General features: G+C 40.1%; 1 protein-coding gene across 1 annotated transcript; it reads left to right on the forward strand.

Annotated features, from left to right (window-relative positions):
* Positions 1–906: 906 nt before the first annotated feature.
* Positions 907–1267, forward strand: LOC102829113 (small nuclear ribonucleoprotein Sm D2-like). The gene has a single exon (XM_006834195.1). The coding sequence runs from the start codon at positions 935–937 to the stop codon at positions 1265–1267; it is 333 nt and encodes a 110-aa protein (XP_006834258.1). The 5' UTR covers positions 907–934.
* The last annotated feature ends 14005 nt before the right edge of the window (positions 1268–15272 follow it).

The following is a 15272-nucleotide window of genomic DNA, read 5'->3' on the forward strand; positions in this document are numbered from 1 at the left end:
TTTAAAAAAAAAAAAAAGTACATGAGGGAGCTTCAGAAACTTCATGGACAAATTCCAATATATTTTAATTCTATTTTCCCACCAACTTTTTAAAGTACCCTCATATACACCAAGTTACTGACATCATTACCTGGGGTAGGTGGAAGGAGTAGAGAAAGAAAATGGATGGTAAAGAAGACAAGATTATTTCAATAAAAGTACCCTTCATAATAAAAAGAAAAAAGGAGAGGAAAAAAATAACCCAAAACAAAACACTATTATGGTCCTGGTAGGATAAGCACTGGACTAACTGCAAGGGCAGTGGTTCAAACCCACCAGCCATTCCTTGGAAACCCTATACAGGGTTGCTATGAGTTGGAACTAATTCAACAGTTCTTAGCAACAGCCATGATATTATCAAGAATTCCTGGTGACACTGTGGTTAAAGCACTGGGCTGCTAATCTAAAGGTTGGTGGCGGTTTGAACCAAAGAGATGATGATCTGCTCCCATAAAGATTACAGCCTTGGGGACCCAATGAGGGTGGTTCTATTCTCCACAGTCACACCACCACCACCACCACATAGTATCACATTTCTTTACAAATGTTAGGTGCTCTTTCCAGGCTCCTTGTCCCTACTTAGAATTGTCCCTCTCTCAAGACCACTCTGAGGCATCTAACCCCAATGAGGGACAAGATAAGACCCTTTTCTCACACAAGTGATCAATACAAAAAGATACATAAAAGGATGATTACCAAAAACAAGGCAGTGAGATTTTAGGTAATCATTTCTTTTTCATTCAATTTTTTTGATTGTTCCCATCTTTATTTTGATCTTGTATTACAGAACTGGGGTGATCAATAAAGCTCTTTTCTTTGTGGAATAAAAACAACAAGAGCAGAGGCTGAGGCAACGCGGAGGAAATGGGAGTGACCGGAGAATGCTGCTAGCACCATGAGCCTCCTCAACAAGCCCAAGAGTGAGATGACCCCAGAGGAGCTGCAGAAGCAGGAGGAGGAGGAGTTTAACACTGGGCCCCTGTCGGTGGTGCTTAGGCAGTTGGTCAAGAACAACACCCAAGTGCTCATCAACTGTCGCAACAACAAGAAGCTCCTGGTTTGCGTCAAGGCTTTCTGCAGGCACTGCAACATGGTGCTGGAGAACGTCAAAGAGATGTGGACCGAAGTTCCCAAGAGTGGCAAGGGCAAGAAGAAGTCCAAGCCTGTCAACAAGGACCGCTATATCTCCAAGATGTTCCTACATGGGGGCTCTATCAGCGGCAAATAGGGGCCCAAAGCCACCTCCCACCACCCTGTGAAGACCTGTGCTGTGTTGGGATTAATAAAGTCCCTGTGATTTTTTTACTAAAAAAACAAAACAACAACAAGAACAAAGTTGGAGTGAGGCAACACTGGAGACAAGATAAATTAAGAGGGCTTTTAAGTAATCCAAGGAGCCATGGTAGCATTGTGGGTTAGGTATTAGACTGCTCTCTGGAAAGTAGGTGGTTCAAACCCACCAGCTGCTTCATGGGCTAAAGATAAGGCTATCTGCTCCCATAAAGATATATAGTCTTTTTTTTTTAATGTTTTATTGTGAATTATATGATAGTTTACATGGGAGAACTTTAGTTTTACATTCATTCCATCGTATATCATCTCACTGCCATGGTTCCAATCCCCTCCATGCATCATCAACCACCCAAAGGGTATATCCCAGAAACCTACCCCCTACACTTTCCCCTCCTCCTCCAGTTTTCGGCCCACAGTCCCTTTCCCTCTCTGGGTCCAAAGTCCCCAGTCGCTTCATCACTCCACGTCATCATCACTGTTTCCATCTCAGGCATTTCTGTTTCTCTGGGCAGGGTCCCGCTCTCCGTTAAGATATATAGACTTGTAAACCTTATATAGGGTCTCCATGAGTCTGAATCAACTTGATGACAGTAGGGTTGAAGTTAAGAAATAATGGTGGGTTGAATACATGTAATGGCAATGGGAATGGAGAGATGAAAGAAGATTTCAAAATCATCAGGAGGTAGGATCAATAGGTCATGGGCACTGATGGAGAGAGAAGGAGAAAGCAAGCTTTCTGGCTTGAACAGTGAATAGGGAGATGTCTCATTCCTGAGATGGGGAACAGGGGACAAAAGCAGCTGCTGGATGGAGAACAAGTAGCATCTTCAAAATATTGATGCCTATGCCCCACCCTGAATTAGAACCTCTAAGTATGCATTCTCAGTAATTCAAAGTCACCATCAGGGCTGAGAACTATGGTGCAGACCCAACCTGGAGCTCTGGGGAACCACTCATTTAATGTCTAGGCAAAGGACAGAGGGACCAGGAACCCTGAGACTAAGAAAACATGATCAGAGAAGGAGGGGTAAGCCAGAGGAGGACGTGTTCTGGAAGTCAGCAGAGGAGAATGTTTCTAAAATGTTAACACTGTACTTGGTGCCCTGGTGCTTGATTGGTACTCAGTAAATAGATACTGGTGTAGTGCTATGTGTTAATGCACTGGGCTGTAACGTTGGTTTGAACAGCAAAGTCAGCCGTTCACCAGCCACTCCTAAGAAACCCTATACAGGGTCACTATGGGTCAGAACTGACTTGATGACATTTAACAACAACAACAACAAATATAATTTGGCTAAATGAAGTCCTGGTGTGGCACTGTAGGATAAGCGCTGGACTGTAAACCGCAAGGTGAATGGTTCAAAACCCACCAGCTGAACCTCAGAAACTATATATAGTGTCACTGTAAGTTGAAACCGACTCGATGGCACTTAACAACAAAAAAATCACAAAAAGAATAAGAGGACAGTGGTGTCAAATATTGCTGAGGAGCCAAGAAATCAAAGGCTTATAAAATGTCCATTGGATTTAGTATCAGAGAGGTCACCTTAAACTATTGTAGGGTCAATTTCTGTTGTTGAATGCTGAGAAGTGGGAAATGGGTTGACTGCTGAATGGAAGATTATGAAAAATTTTATCAAAAACCTTAGTTAAACCTTAAAATCACAATTCCAAGAAATATTTTCTGATATTACAAAATGCTCACAATGTGAAGCTAAATAAAAAGCAAAATACAAAACTCTACTTATACCATATGATCCCAATTCCAATATGAATTAGAGACATGCGGACTGAATTAAGAGCTGAGACGCTGGAGTCAGACTTGGTTGGGACTGAGTCCAAATTGTGCTGCTAACTCACTGTGTAACCTTGGGTTAGTCACTCATTGGGTTGTGGTGAATCTGACATACAGAAGTTAGATATGCGTGTAGATATTTATCATCTGTTCCTGTCAGTAGGTTCTGACTCATGGTGACCCCATGTGTGTCAGAGTAGAACTATGCTCCATAGGGTTTTCACTGGTTGCTTTTTTAGAAGTTCCTTTTCTTCCATGGTTTTTCTTCCAAGTAACGTCTAGGTAAGCTCTAATTCTCAAACTTTTAGTGAGTAAATGAGCACATCTACCAGGGAGTCCCATAGGCAGATGAATATGAAGAAAAACTATTACCAGAAGAAGATACCCAAAAAATGAGTGGTTGGATTAAATTGTCGAAAAAAGAGCATGTCAAGATCTATCCTAAAGGCCAACGCTGTCATTGATAGGATAATATCCATATGCTCATAAAGAAGGCCAGTTAATATGACTATTATTCAAATGTACACACCAAACTCTACTGCCAAAGATGAAGAGATCGAAAGATTTTTACCAAGCCCTGCAGTCTGAAATTGATCAAACATGCAACAAAGTGCATTGATAATTACTGGTGATTGGAATGTGAAAGATGGAAACAAAGAAGAGTCAGTAATTGGAAAATATGACCTTGATGAAAAAAATGACACTGAAGATCACATGATAGAATTTCACAAGACCAACAACCTATTTCCCTTTGCAACAACATAAACAGCAACTATGCATGTTGACCTCATGAGATGGAATACACAGGAATCAAGTTGACCACATCTGCAGAAAGATGCAATGGAGAAACTCAATATCATCAGTCAGAACAAGGCCAGGAGCTAACTGTGAAACAGATCATCAGTTGCTCACAAGATCACTGTACCAAAAAAGAATTGGTTGACATTCAACCATTTCAGTAGGTAGCATACGATCAAGAACTGATGGTACTGAAGGAAGAAGTTCATGGTACCTTGAAGGCATTGGTGAAAACAAGGGTCCAGAAAGTGACAGAAGAGCAACTGAGATATTTCAACAAACTGAAGCAGTGCTGGAAGTGCTCATTCATCTATGCTGGGCTGGATTGCTAGTGATCAAGGTAAACACAGGCTTACTTGTGTTTACTTATTAATCTTTAGTGAAAATTTTCATAAGAGTTTCCCCACATTGTTGTCTACTGGCTACTCCATCCTTTCCAGAGACTGAAAACGTGAAAAGAGGCTTTGATTTTGTAGGAAGGTCCTGTGGGGTTGACCTCCTACAGTACCAGTCATACTAGAAGCAGAATCTTTGATGTGGTGAAAACATGTAAGATTGTCCACTACAGATTAGTAAGTAAGTACAAGTAAACCTGGGTTTACTTTGCTTATTGAGTAATCTGACATTGTGTCTATGCCAAGAAATTTGGAAGAGACCTTTCTGGCCAGGTGATCGGAAGAGATCCATATTTGTGCCTTCCAACTGATGGGGTTCATCTTTTAGGTATTGTATCAGATAATGTTCCACTGCTATTCATAACATTTTCACTGGTCAGTTTCTTCAGCAATAGATCTCCAGGTCCTCCTTCCTAGTCTATCTTAGTCTAGAAGCTCTGCTGAATCCTGTTCACTATGGAAGACCTTGCTAGTATTTGAAATACTGATGGCATAGCTTTGAGCATCACCACAGTATGGAAGCAACCATAGTACAACAAACATACAGACATGTTGTATACATGCAATAAAAATGTAGGTGTAGAGACTAAAGAGTGAGCAAGTTCATGACTGATTATATTGATGGCAATCACTGAAGCCAGCAAGGCTGTTGGCTGAGAGGAGAATTTGAGGAAATGAATGAATGAATGGGGAACTGACACACAGAGGTATTGCCAAGTGGCCCAAAGGGCCTGATTTTGGCTACAGACCATGACTCTGCCATCACCCTCACCTGAGAGACTGGGATTTCCTCCAGCAAGCCTCAGTAGCCCTGGAGTAGAAGCATAGAGGGTGCATGGATTGATCCAAGGTTGATGATCTGTACAGCAGATGTGTGATGTGTAAAAAAGATCAGAGATGTTAGATGGTGAGAATGCCAAAGAATATGCCATGGGGTACAGGCAAATATGGAAGAAAAATATACCAGAAGGTACACAGCTGTGGTAGTCAATGGAAGGGTGGAAGCACTGAAGATCTAGATAACATCAAAGAATGGGTATGGTGGAGATTAAGCTCTCTGGAGAATATAGGCATTTCCAAATAGCTAGTCAACTGTCTGATTATATCTACACATGAACTCAGGCTACAGCGAGTGGGACTTGATTCCATTGGAACTTTAATTGTCAAATGGGTCACATCTGGGAGAATTGCCATTACACAGGAAAGTTTCCATACAGGGATTACAGGTGCTTCCCCTCTAGTAAATTAAATCCCTAATTGCATAAGTAAAGGAAGCTCATGTACACTCATACACAGACAGAAGAATACTGGCCCCCAATCAAAAATGGTCAGGAAGCCAGACTTCAAGGCAAGTTCTCTGTCCTGAAATGACTCTTTCGTGATCAGCTATCCCAGATGTCCAAAAGAAAAGACAGAGATGGAGCATTTGCAAGTTCCTGAACCCAGTAGCCATAAGGTTCTCAGAGAGCAACTGGAAAAGAGGATGAATTAATATCTGAATAAATAGATAAGCTAACCTGGACTTGGAAGTCTGGGGAGGATTTCTGTGATTGAGAGGGAGAAGGAATAGAATTCACATGGGAAGTAACTTAATCAAAAGACCAGAGCAAGCCATAAGCATGCCAGAACTGTGTGGTGGAACAGTAGGGACATCTCCTTCAGTAGAAGTTATATGCAGAGGGTAGATGGGAAGAATATTGAGAAACAGTATTTGAAAGAAACAGTGATTATTTCAATGTTGTAGTGTGCCATTGAGTGAATTCTGAGTAGTGGATGGATTTAAATTACTTTGGGTTAGAAACTAAGTGCTTAACCATTGGGCCATCAGTACTCTTTACTATTTAAAAACAAATACTGAAAATACACATTAAAAAAAACAACAACTTTGAATCGAATCTATTTTTGGACTCCAGTTGTGGCACTGTGGAATAAGCACTGGATGGCTAACTACAAAGTCAGTGCTTCAAACCCACCTTGAAAACCCTATACAGGGTCGCTATGAGTTGGAACCAACTTGACAGCACTCAACTAATCTCACTCATTTTAGTATCCCTTCCTCCATCCCCTCACCAGAAACCTGGTAATATTTGTAAATTTGTCTTTTTTTCTTTATTGTTGCAAAGTATACACAACACAACATTTACCCATTTTTCACGTGTACAATCCAGTGACAGCAATTACATCGATCATGTTGTGTATTTATCAACAATTTTCCATCACCATAATCAGAGCATAGTTGTTGTTTTACTTGATAAAGTTGTTGTTGTTAAGTGCAGTGGAGTTGGTTCCGACTTATAGTGATCCGGCACAGTGTTTCCAAGGACTGTAAATCTTTATGGGAGCAGAAAACCTCATCTTTCTCCCATGGAAGAACTGGTAGTTTCGAACCACTGACCCTGAGGTTGGTAGCCCGATTCGTAACCACTATGATACCAGAAGATAATAATTCCTCACTAGTAGAACGAAACCAAATCCATTGCCATAGAATCCATTCCAACTCATAGTAACCCTACAGGACAGAGTAGGATTGTCTCATATGCTTCTCAAGGCTATAAATCTTTATGTAGTCACACTTACGCATACTTCTCCCAAGGAGCCTCTGGGAGGTTGAAACACTGACCTTTCAGTTAGCACTTAACCATTGTGCCATCAGGATGTATCTCTCCTTAGCAGAATGGCTTACCATTCTGAGTCCATAATTCAATGTTTTTAAGAGTGCCAGTCATTCTCCCATCCCCTTCATCAAGGCCCAGGTTTTAGTTCCCCAATGCCTGCAGAAATCAGAGGGTCAAAGGACTAGAGGCAATCAGTGGACTTTCAGAACCAAGGATTTGACTCCAGACAGCCAGGATATTTGTTACATAAAAGGAGATTGAGCAAATAAGTAAATATATCAGGACCAAAGAAGCCAATTCTCTCACTGTTAGTGAAAGGAGTGACAAATACAGAAAGGGGAAGGCTAAAATTTTAACCCTCTGATGCTTGATTGGAATTGGTGGTACTGGTGAGAAGTCATGGGTTTTGACAGATAAATATAGAAATGGTGGTGGTGGTGGTGTGCTGTGGAGTCAGTTCTGACTCATAGCAACCCTGTATAGGTTTCCAAGGCTGTTAATCTTAATGGGAGCAGAAAGTCTTATCTTTCTTCTGAGGAGTGACAGATTCAAAATGCTGACCTTGCAGTTTACAGTCCAACTTGTAACCTACTATGCTACCAGGGCTTCCTAAATATAGAAATAAAGATGTATTTATGTTATAAAGGGAGTCCTGGTATGGCACCGCAGGATAATGCACTGAACTGCAAGCTCAGTTTTAACCATGAAGTTGGCGGTTCAAACCCACCGGCTGCTCTTTGGAAACCCTATACAGGGTCACTATGAGTTGGAACCAACAAAACAGAACTAAATAACAACAAAATACATTAGAAATGTGTGAATGTGTATATATACCTGTACATATTTCTCAGTTTTGTCCACTGAGAGGGCCTAGAAGCAACAACACCCCAGTAGTAATGAACACACTGACTGTTCTGATACTAATTTTTTAATATTATCTTTCACTAAAAGAATCGGGGCTTCTTGAAGAAATAATGACTGATTCCAGGTATGGGCAGAGAAGTATAAAATGAATATGAATATACAAATCTAGCTACACAAAATCTGAAATTTAAGGGAAAGATCCAAGTTAAAGATATAGATTTGGGGACACATCAGGAAAGTATAACATTATGTGAACTTCTGATGACTGACAGAAACTCTTTTTAAAAGGCAAGTTGATTAGTAGACACTGGTCAGAGGTGATGTTGCCTGGATTCTCAGTGACTGAAATATCCAGAAAATTCTTAGGATATATATGTTGTTGTCAAACGCTGTCAAGTTAGTTCCAACTCATAGTGATCCTGTATAGGGTTTCCAAGGAGTGGCTGATGGGTTTGAATCACCAGTCTTGACGATTAACAGTCCAATGCTTATCCTACAGCACCACACCATTGGTAAATTACCACATGTCCTCATAGTTTTACAGGAATATCCCTTGGAACATGACCAGCTTCTCATTCTCAAATGCCTTTCTAAGCTTATTGGTTCTACACGCTACCAAAAAGTCCATGTGGGAAAGGCTTCAAATGTGATAGTGATAATGATCACTGAGTCATGGAATTAGGGATTAGGAGATTTCTTACAAGTCATCATGCTCCAGTCTCACACTTATGCCATGATGGATAAATAAGCAGTGAAAATCTGCCCCCATTAAATGAAAATCATTCTAAAATTCCCAGGGTCAACTTTTCACTTGATGGACAGCTCTATTATCAAATTCTTTCTGATGTGAATCACAGACTTAGCCACACTGTAACTGAATCCTTTCAGTATCCAAGGGACCTGGATGAGTGTCCGCATTTAATGAATGAGACACTAAGTGCCAGAGTTTCAACTTGACCATAAGTTTGTTGGCTTTCATCACCTTCACAGAGCCTGTCAAATGATTTAGGTTTAAAAACTTAAACCCTTGGCCTTCACTAACTTCTCAATATCTTCTGTCAAGAGGCTTCCTGGACTTTTGAAGGGAAAGTAAACCAAATGGGCGTTTGTTTCTCATCAGTGAAAGCAAAGTATGTGCAGAGGCCAGCTGGTCTATTTTTGTCTGTGGGTAGTGGGTGGTTGCCAAGAATGAACAGAGGTGTTTGACTGTGGTTAAGACTAGAGACAGGGATTGTTGGAGATGCTTATTGATAGAGAGGAAGAATGGCTCATGACAGATTCAGAACCTGGGAGCCTTGTTGAAATGGTCCTAGATCTCAGGCTCAAACCCTCATTTTCCTCTCAGCTGCCTCTGCTAACCTCAAGGTCAGCAGTTCAAAACTACCAGCTGTTCCACAGACAAAAGATGAGGCTTTATGCTCCCGTAAAGATTTACAGTCTCAGAATCCCTGTACAGAGTCACTATGAGTTGAACCAACTCCACAGCACACAACCCCAACCACCATCTGTAGGCAAGAGCTGAGGGATTCAATCCTGCCCTAACATAAAGCCATTGATTGAGTCATATTTTGTAGTACCCTAATCTTGCTGAGGCTTTCTGCTCCTGTAAAGATTTACAACCTCAGAAACCCTGTTCAGGGTCGCTATGGGTCGGAACCGACTCGATGGCACTTAACAACAACAACAAATCTTGCTGAATGGTTGATACTTGGAGTCCAAAGTGGCCCCACCTATTCTCGTTAACTGGTTCTGCTATGCTTAGATGCAAATGACTAGAGGATAAAATGACCTGTTGTTGTTGTTGTGTGCCATGGAGTCGGTTCTGACTCATAACGACCCTGCACAGGGTTTCCGAGGCTATAAATCTTTATGGGAGCAGAAACCCTCATCTTTCTCCTGCAGAACAGCTGGTAGTTTCGAACTGCTGACCCTGAGGTTAGCAACCTGATTCATAACCACTATGCTACCAGAGTGTCTTTAAAATGACCTAAGGTGGTAAAACATGCCAAAGACTAAATGTTCAAAAGAATCCAAACAATTTGGTAACTGACCCTGATTCAAAGGCTGAATGTAATACAGAGAAACTCCAATTCCACAGGCCCAAAAAAGTCTGAGATCTCAGAGCCATGTATTTGAGGCCAGGTAGATTGAAGTCCTGCTGTGCCACTGAAGGATAAGCACTAGACTGCTAACCAAAAGGTTGGTGGTTCACACCTAGCAGCCACTCCTCAGAACCCCTATACAAGATCTATGAGTCAGAATAGACTCAACAGCACTTAACAATAACAACAGAGATGGAATTAAATGAACACTGTTTAGGAACAAGCTGCCATGGTCTCCTAGCTTATTCTAGCAAATAACAGTATTTGATGTTTCTTTAAAGTCCTATGCACATATGGGATATAAATAAATTAGGCTGTTTTAAAATATAGATTTTGAGGCCCCCCCCTATCAGAAAGTCTGATACAGTAGATTTGAGGGGACCTTGTAAGCTGTCCTTTGAAAACTTCCCTAGATGATTCAGATGTGCATTTGGGAGTCATCAGCTTGATATCTGAACTTCCTGTACTCAGTTTTTGGTACTGTGCTTGCCTTAACATTTATTTCTCTAACAACTTGGGTGGCTCCAGCAACTTGAATGGCTCCCACAACTTGATTGCCTCCCTGCCTTGTATTAGGAGTTTCACAGTGCTTCTGTGAGGATTAGCTGATCTAATGTTCAAAATGTGCTTAGCATAGTACCTGGCACTTAGTAAACACTCAGTAAAAAACTATTGTTATATTTATTATCTCTAGTTAAAATTATCCGCTGTGCTTGAATGGTATGACTCATTGGAGCTATGCAGAAATAGCTTTTGAAGACAGTGGAATTGGGTCAATGTTCTACCACCCTGGCATTTGTCCTCCCCCAGTTAAGCTTCCTGTTTGGCTTTGTTGGGTTCTCACTTGGTGTTGGTCTGACTTTCTTGGGTTTGCTTCCCATTCTTTTGGCAGGCTGGAGCAGGTGTAATCCCTTTGTGTTTGTTTAGAAATGCTCTTGACCAGTTGATTGGAATTGGGTCTCCCACTCAGTGTTTTTGGTGGTTTGTTTCCATTCCTTTGTGGTTGTGATTATGATTGTGATCTAACTACTTGGAGCTGAAATGTAGTTTCTTTGGAGACAAGGGTATTCTGTAGACATAGTGTGAAATTCCTTCAACTCAGAAGTTCCCCAGATGGTAATGCAATAGCTCTACTGACTCTAGCTACCTGGCCAACTGACTGGAAGAGCTCCGTGTCTGTGTCCAATTCATAAAAAAAGATGATCCAACAGAATTTGGAAATCATTAACAATATCACTAAGATCATATGCAAGTAAAATTTTGCTGAAGATAACTCAAAAATGGTTACAGTAGTACATTGAAAGGAAATGGACAGAAATTTGAGCCAGATTCAGAAGCAGATGTAGAATAAGAGATATCATTGTTGATGTCAGATGGATCTTGGCTGAGAGCAGAGACTACCAGAAAGATATTTACCTGTGTTTTATTGACTATGCAAAGATATTTGGCTGTATATAGATCATAACAAGTTATGGATCACATGCAAAAAATGGAAATTCTAGAACACTTTATTGTGATCATGTAAAACCTATATATAGACCATCAAGCAGAATAAGGGGATACTGTGTGGTTTAAAATCAGGAAAAGTGTGCATCAGGATTGTTTCCTTCCACCATAACTATTCAATCTGTATGCTGAGCAAATAATCTAAGAAACTGGACTATATAAAGGGGAATGCAGTGGCGAGACTGGAAAAAGACTCAACAACAACTTGCAAAATGCAGATAACACAACTTTGCTTACTAAAAGTGAAGAGGACTTGAAACACTTACTGAAATTTAAGGAAAATAAAATATGCCCACAACTGGACCAATAAGCAAAATCATGATAAGTGGAAAAACTACTGACATTGTCAAGAGTATTACCATGGAAGCATCAGTCAATAAATCAAACCATGCATTGTCTTGGGCAAATCTGCTGCAAAAGACAATTTGAAGACCTTACAAAGCGTTCAAAAGCCAATATGTCACTTTGAGGGCTAAGGTGCGTCTGACCCAAGATATGGTATTTTCAATTGCATTTGAAAGCTGAATAATGAATAAGGAAGACCAAAGAAGAACTGATCCTTAGAATTGTGATGTTGCTAAAGGATATTGAAAATACCATAGAGTGCCAGAAGAACGAACAAATCTGTGTTGAATCAAGTAAAGCTGAATGCTCCTTAGAAATGAGGGTGGAAAGACTTCGTCTCACATACTTGAAACATGTTATCAGGAGGGACCAGTCCCTGGAGAAAGACATCATGCTTAGCAAAGAAAGAAGACTGTTGATGAGATGGATTGGTACAGTGGTTGCAACAAAGCAACAATTGTGAGGCTTACACAGGGCCAGGCAGCATTCCATTCTAATGGAAATAAGGTTACCATGCCTCAGAACAACTCAATGACACCTAACAACACAACAACTTACTTTAGTAGAACTGTGAAGAGTGGATAGGATTCTACTGTTGTAACTAGGACTAAAATAAATGAAAGATTCACTCATTTATTCAATCATCCAATGTTTCTGGGTTCTTTTAATGTGCCAAGTACCATATTCATACTGGGAAGAAAACGATGGCCCTGACCACTCCAGCCCAGATCCTTTGTCCCTTCTCCAATCCATCAAGTACAACACTGCCAGGTTGGTCTTCATTCATTCATACTCACAGTTATTAATACTTATTGTGTGCCAGGCTAGAGAATTCATAGAATGTAGTCCCTGTCTCCCAGGAGCTCACAGTTTGAAGGGAAGCCAAGTTCAGAAACCAGTAACTGTTCTATTTCAAGTCTGTTTTGAAATTCATGAAACACACTTATTCTATCAGGGCTTGCTGTTGTAGTTAGGTACTGTCAGGTCAGTACCAACTCATAGTGACCTCACACACAACAGAATGAAATACTACCCAGTCCCACATCAACCTCACAATAGTTGCTACACTTGAGCTGACTGCTACTTTCACTTTGCAAATCCATCTCATTGGAGGTCTTCCTCTTTTTTTGCTGATCCTCCACTTTACCAAGCCTGATGTCCTTCTCCAGGGCCTGGTCCTTCCTGATATGTCTGAAATATGAGAGATGAAGTCTGGCCATCCTGGCAGCTAAAGAGCATTCTGGCTGTACTTCTTCCAATAAAAATTTGTTGGTTCTTTTGACAGTCCATGGTACTTTAAATGTTCTCCCCCAATACCATAACTCAAATGCATCAATTCTTCTATGGTATTCTTTATTCACTATCCAACTTTCACATGCATATGAGGTTATTGAAAATACCATGGTTTGTGTCAGTCCTCAGACTGATATCTTTGCTCTTAAACACTTTAAAGAAGTCTTCTGCAGCATATTTGCCCAATGCAACACATCATTTGATTTCTTGATCACTGCTTCCTTGATTATTGATGCATGATACAAGTAAAACAAAGTTTTTGACAACATTAATCTTTTTTGCCATTTATATTGATGTTATTTTGTCTTCTCAGCTATCCTTTGAAATTTTCTATTACATTGAGGTACAACCCAAATCAAAGGCTGTGGTATTTGATCTTATTCAGTAAGTATTTCAAGTCCTTTTCACTTTCAGCAATCAAGGTTGGATCATCTGCATATCACAGGTTGTTAAATGAGTCTCCTCGAATTCTGATGCCGTGCTCTTCTTTGGATAATCCAGCATCTTGGATAATGTGCTCAGCATACAGATTGAATAAGTATAGTGAAGGAATGCAACCCTGGCGCACACCTTTCCTAATTTTAAACCATTCAGTGTTCCCTTATTCTGTTCAAACAACTGCTTCTCTGTCTATGTACAGGTTCCTAATGATCACAATTAAGTGTTCCAGAATATTCAATCTCTACAATGTTGTCCATAACTTGTCATGATCCATACAACCAAAAACCTTTGCATAGTCAATAAAGCGCAGGTAAATATCTTTCTGGTATTCTTTGCTCTCAGTCAAGATCCATCTGATGTCAGCAGTGATATCCCTCAATCCACATCCTTGTCTGAATCTGGATTGAACCTCTGGCAGTTTCCTGTCGATATATTCTTGCTGCTGTTTTTAAATTATCTTTAGCAAAATTTTACTTGAATGCGATATTAGTGTTGACGTACGATGATTTTTGCATTCCGTTGGATCACTTCTCTGTGGAATGGACACAAATGTGGATCTCTTCTAATCAGTTGACCAGGTAGCTGGCCAACTGATTAGAAGAGACCCATAGTTGTGCCCATTCCAAAGAGATCCATATTTGTGCCCTAATGTCTTGACATAGGTGAGTGAGTGCATCCAGTGCTTCATCAGTTTGTTGAAAAATTTCAATTTGTTTTTCATCAATTCCCAGAGCCTTGTTCTTTGCTAATGCCCTCAGTGCACCTTGGATTTCTTCCTTCCATATCATTGGCTCTTGATCATATGGTACTTCTTGAAATGGCTGAACATTGACCATTTCTTTTTGATACAGTGACTCTGCATTCCTTCCATCCTCTTTTGATACTTTTGCATATTTCACTATTTTGCCCATAGAATTCTTTAATATTGCAAGTCAGTGTTTGAATTTTTCTTCAGTTCCCTCCAATTGAGAAATGCTGAACATGTTCTTCCCTTTTGGTTTTCTATTGCCAGATTTTTGTACATTTCATTATAATATTTGATTTTGTCTTCTCAGCTATCCTTTGAAATTTTCTATTCAGCTCTTTTAACTTCTCATTTATTCCATTTGCTTTAGTATCTCTACATTGGAGAGCAAGTTTCAGAGTCTTTTCTGACACCAACTTTGGTCTTTTTCTTCTTTCTTATCTTCTTAATGACCTTTGGCTTTCTATGATGCTTTTAATGTCATCCCACAACTCTTCTGGTCTTCCGTCTTTACTGTCTCATGCATCAATCTGTTTTTCAGATGATCTCTAAATGCAGGTGGAATATGTTCAAGGTCATATTTTGGGTCTCATGGACTTGTTTTAGTTTTCTTTAACTTTAGGGTTAACTTCATAAGAGCAATTGATGGTGTGTTCCACAGTATGCCCCGGCTTTGTTTTGACTGATGATATGGAGTTTTCCACCATCTCTTTCCACAGATGCAGTCAATTTGATATCTGAGTATTCCACCTGGTGAGGTCCATGTGTATAGTTGTCTTTTATGTTGTTTACAAAAGGTCTTTGCAATGAATAATCATTGGTTTTGCAAAATTCTGTCATGCGGTCTCCAGCATTGTTTCTATCCCCAAGGCCATTATTTTCCAACTACTGATCCTTCCTCTTTGTTTATAACCTTTGCATTCCAATCACCAGTAATTATCAGTGCATATTTATTGCATGTTTGATCAATTTCAGACTGAAGAAGTTGGTCGAATTTTTCAATTTCATCATCATTGGCTTTAGTGGCTGGAGCATAAATAT

The sequence above is a fragment of the Chrysochloris asiatica genome, unplaced genomic scaffold (genome assembly GCF_000296735.1).
Source record: "Chrysochloris asiatica unplaced genomic scaffold, ChrAsi1.0 scaffold00009, whole genome shotgun sequence".
Lineage (NCBI taxonomy): Eukaryota > Metazoa > Chordata > Mammalia > Afrosoricida > Chrysochloridae > Chrysochloris > Chrysochloris asiatica.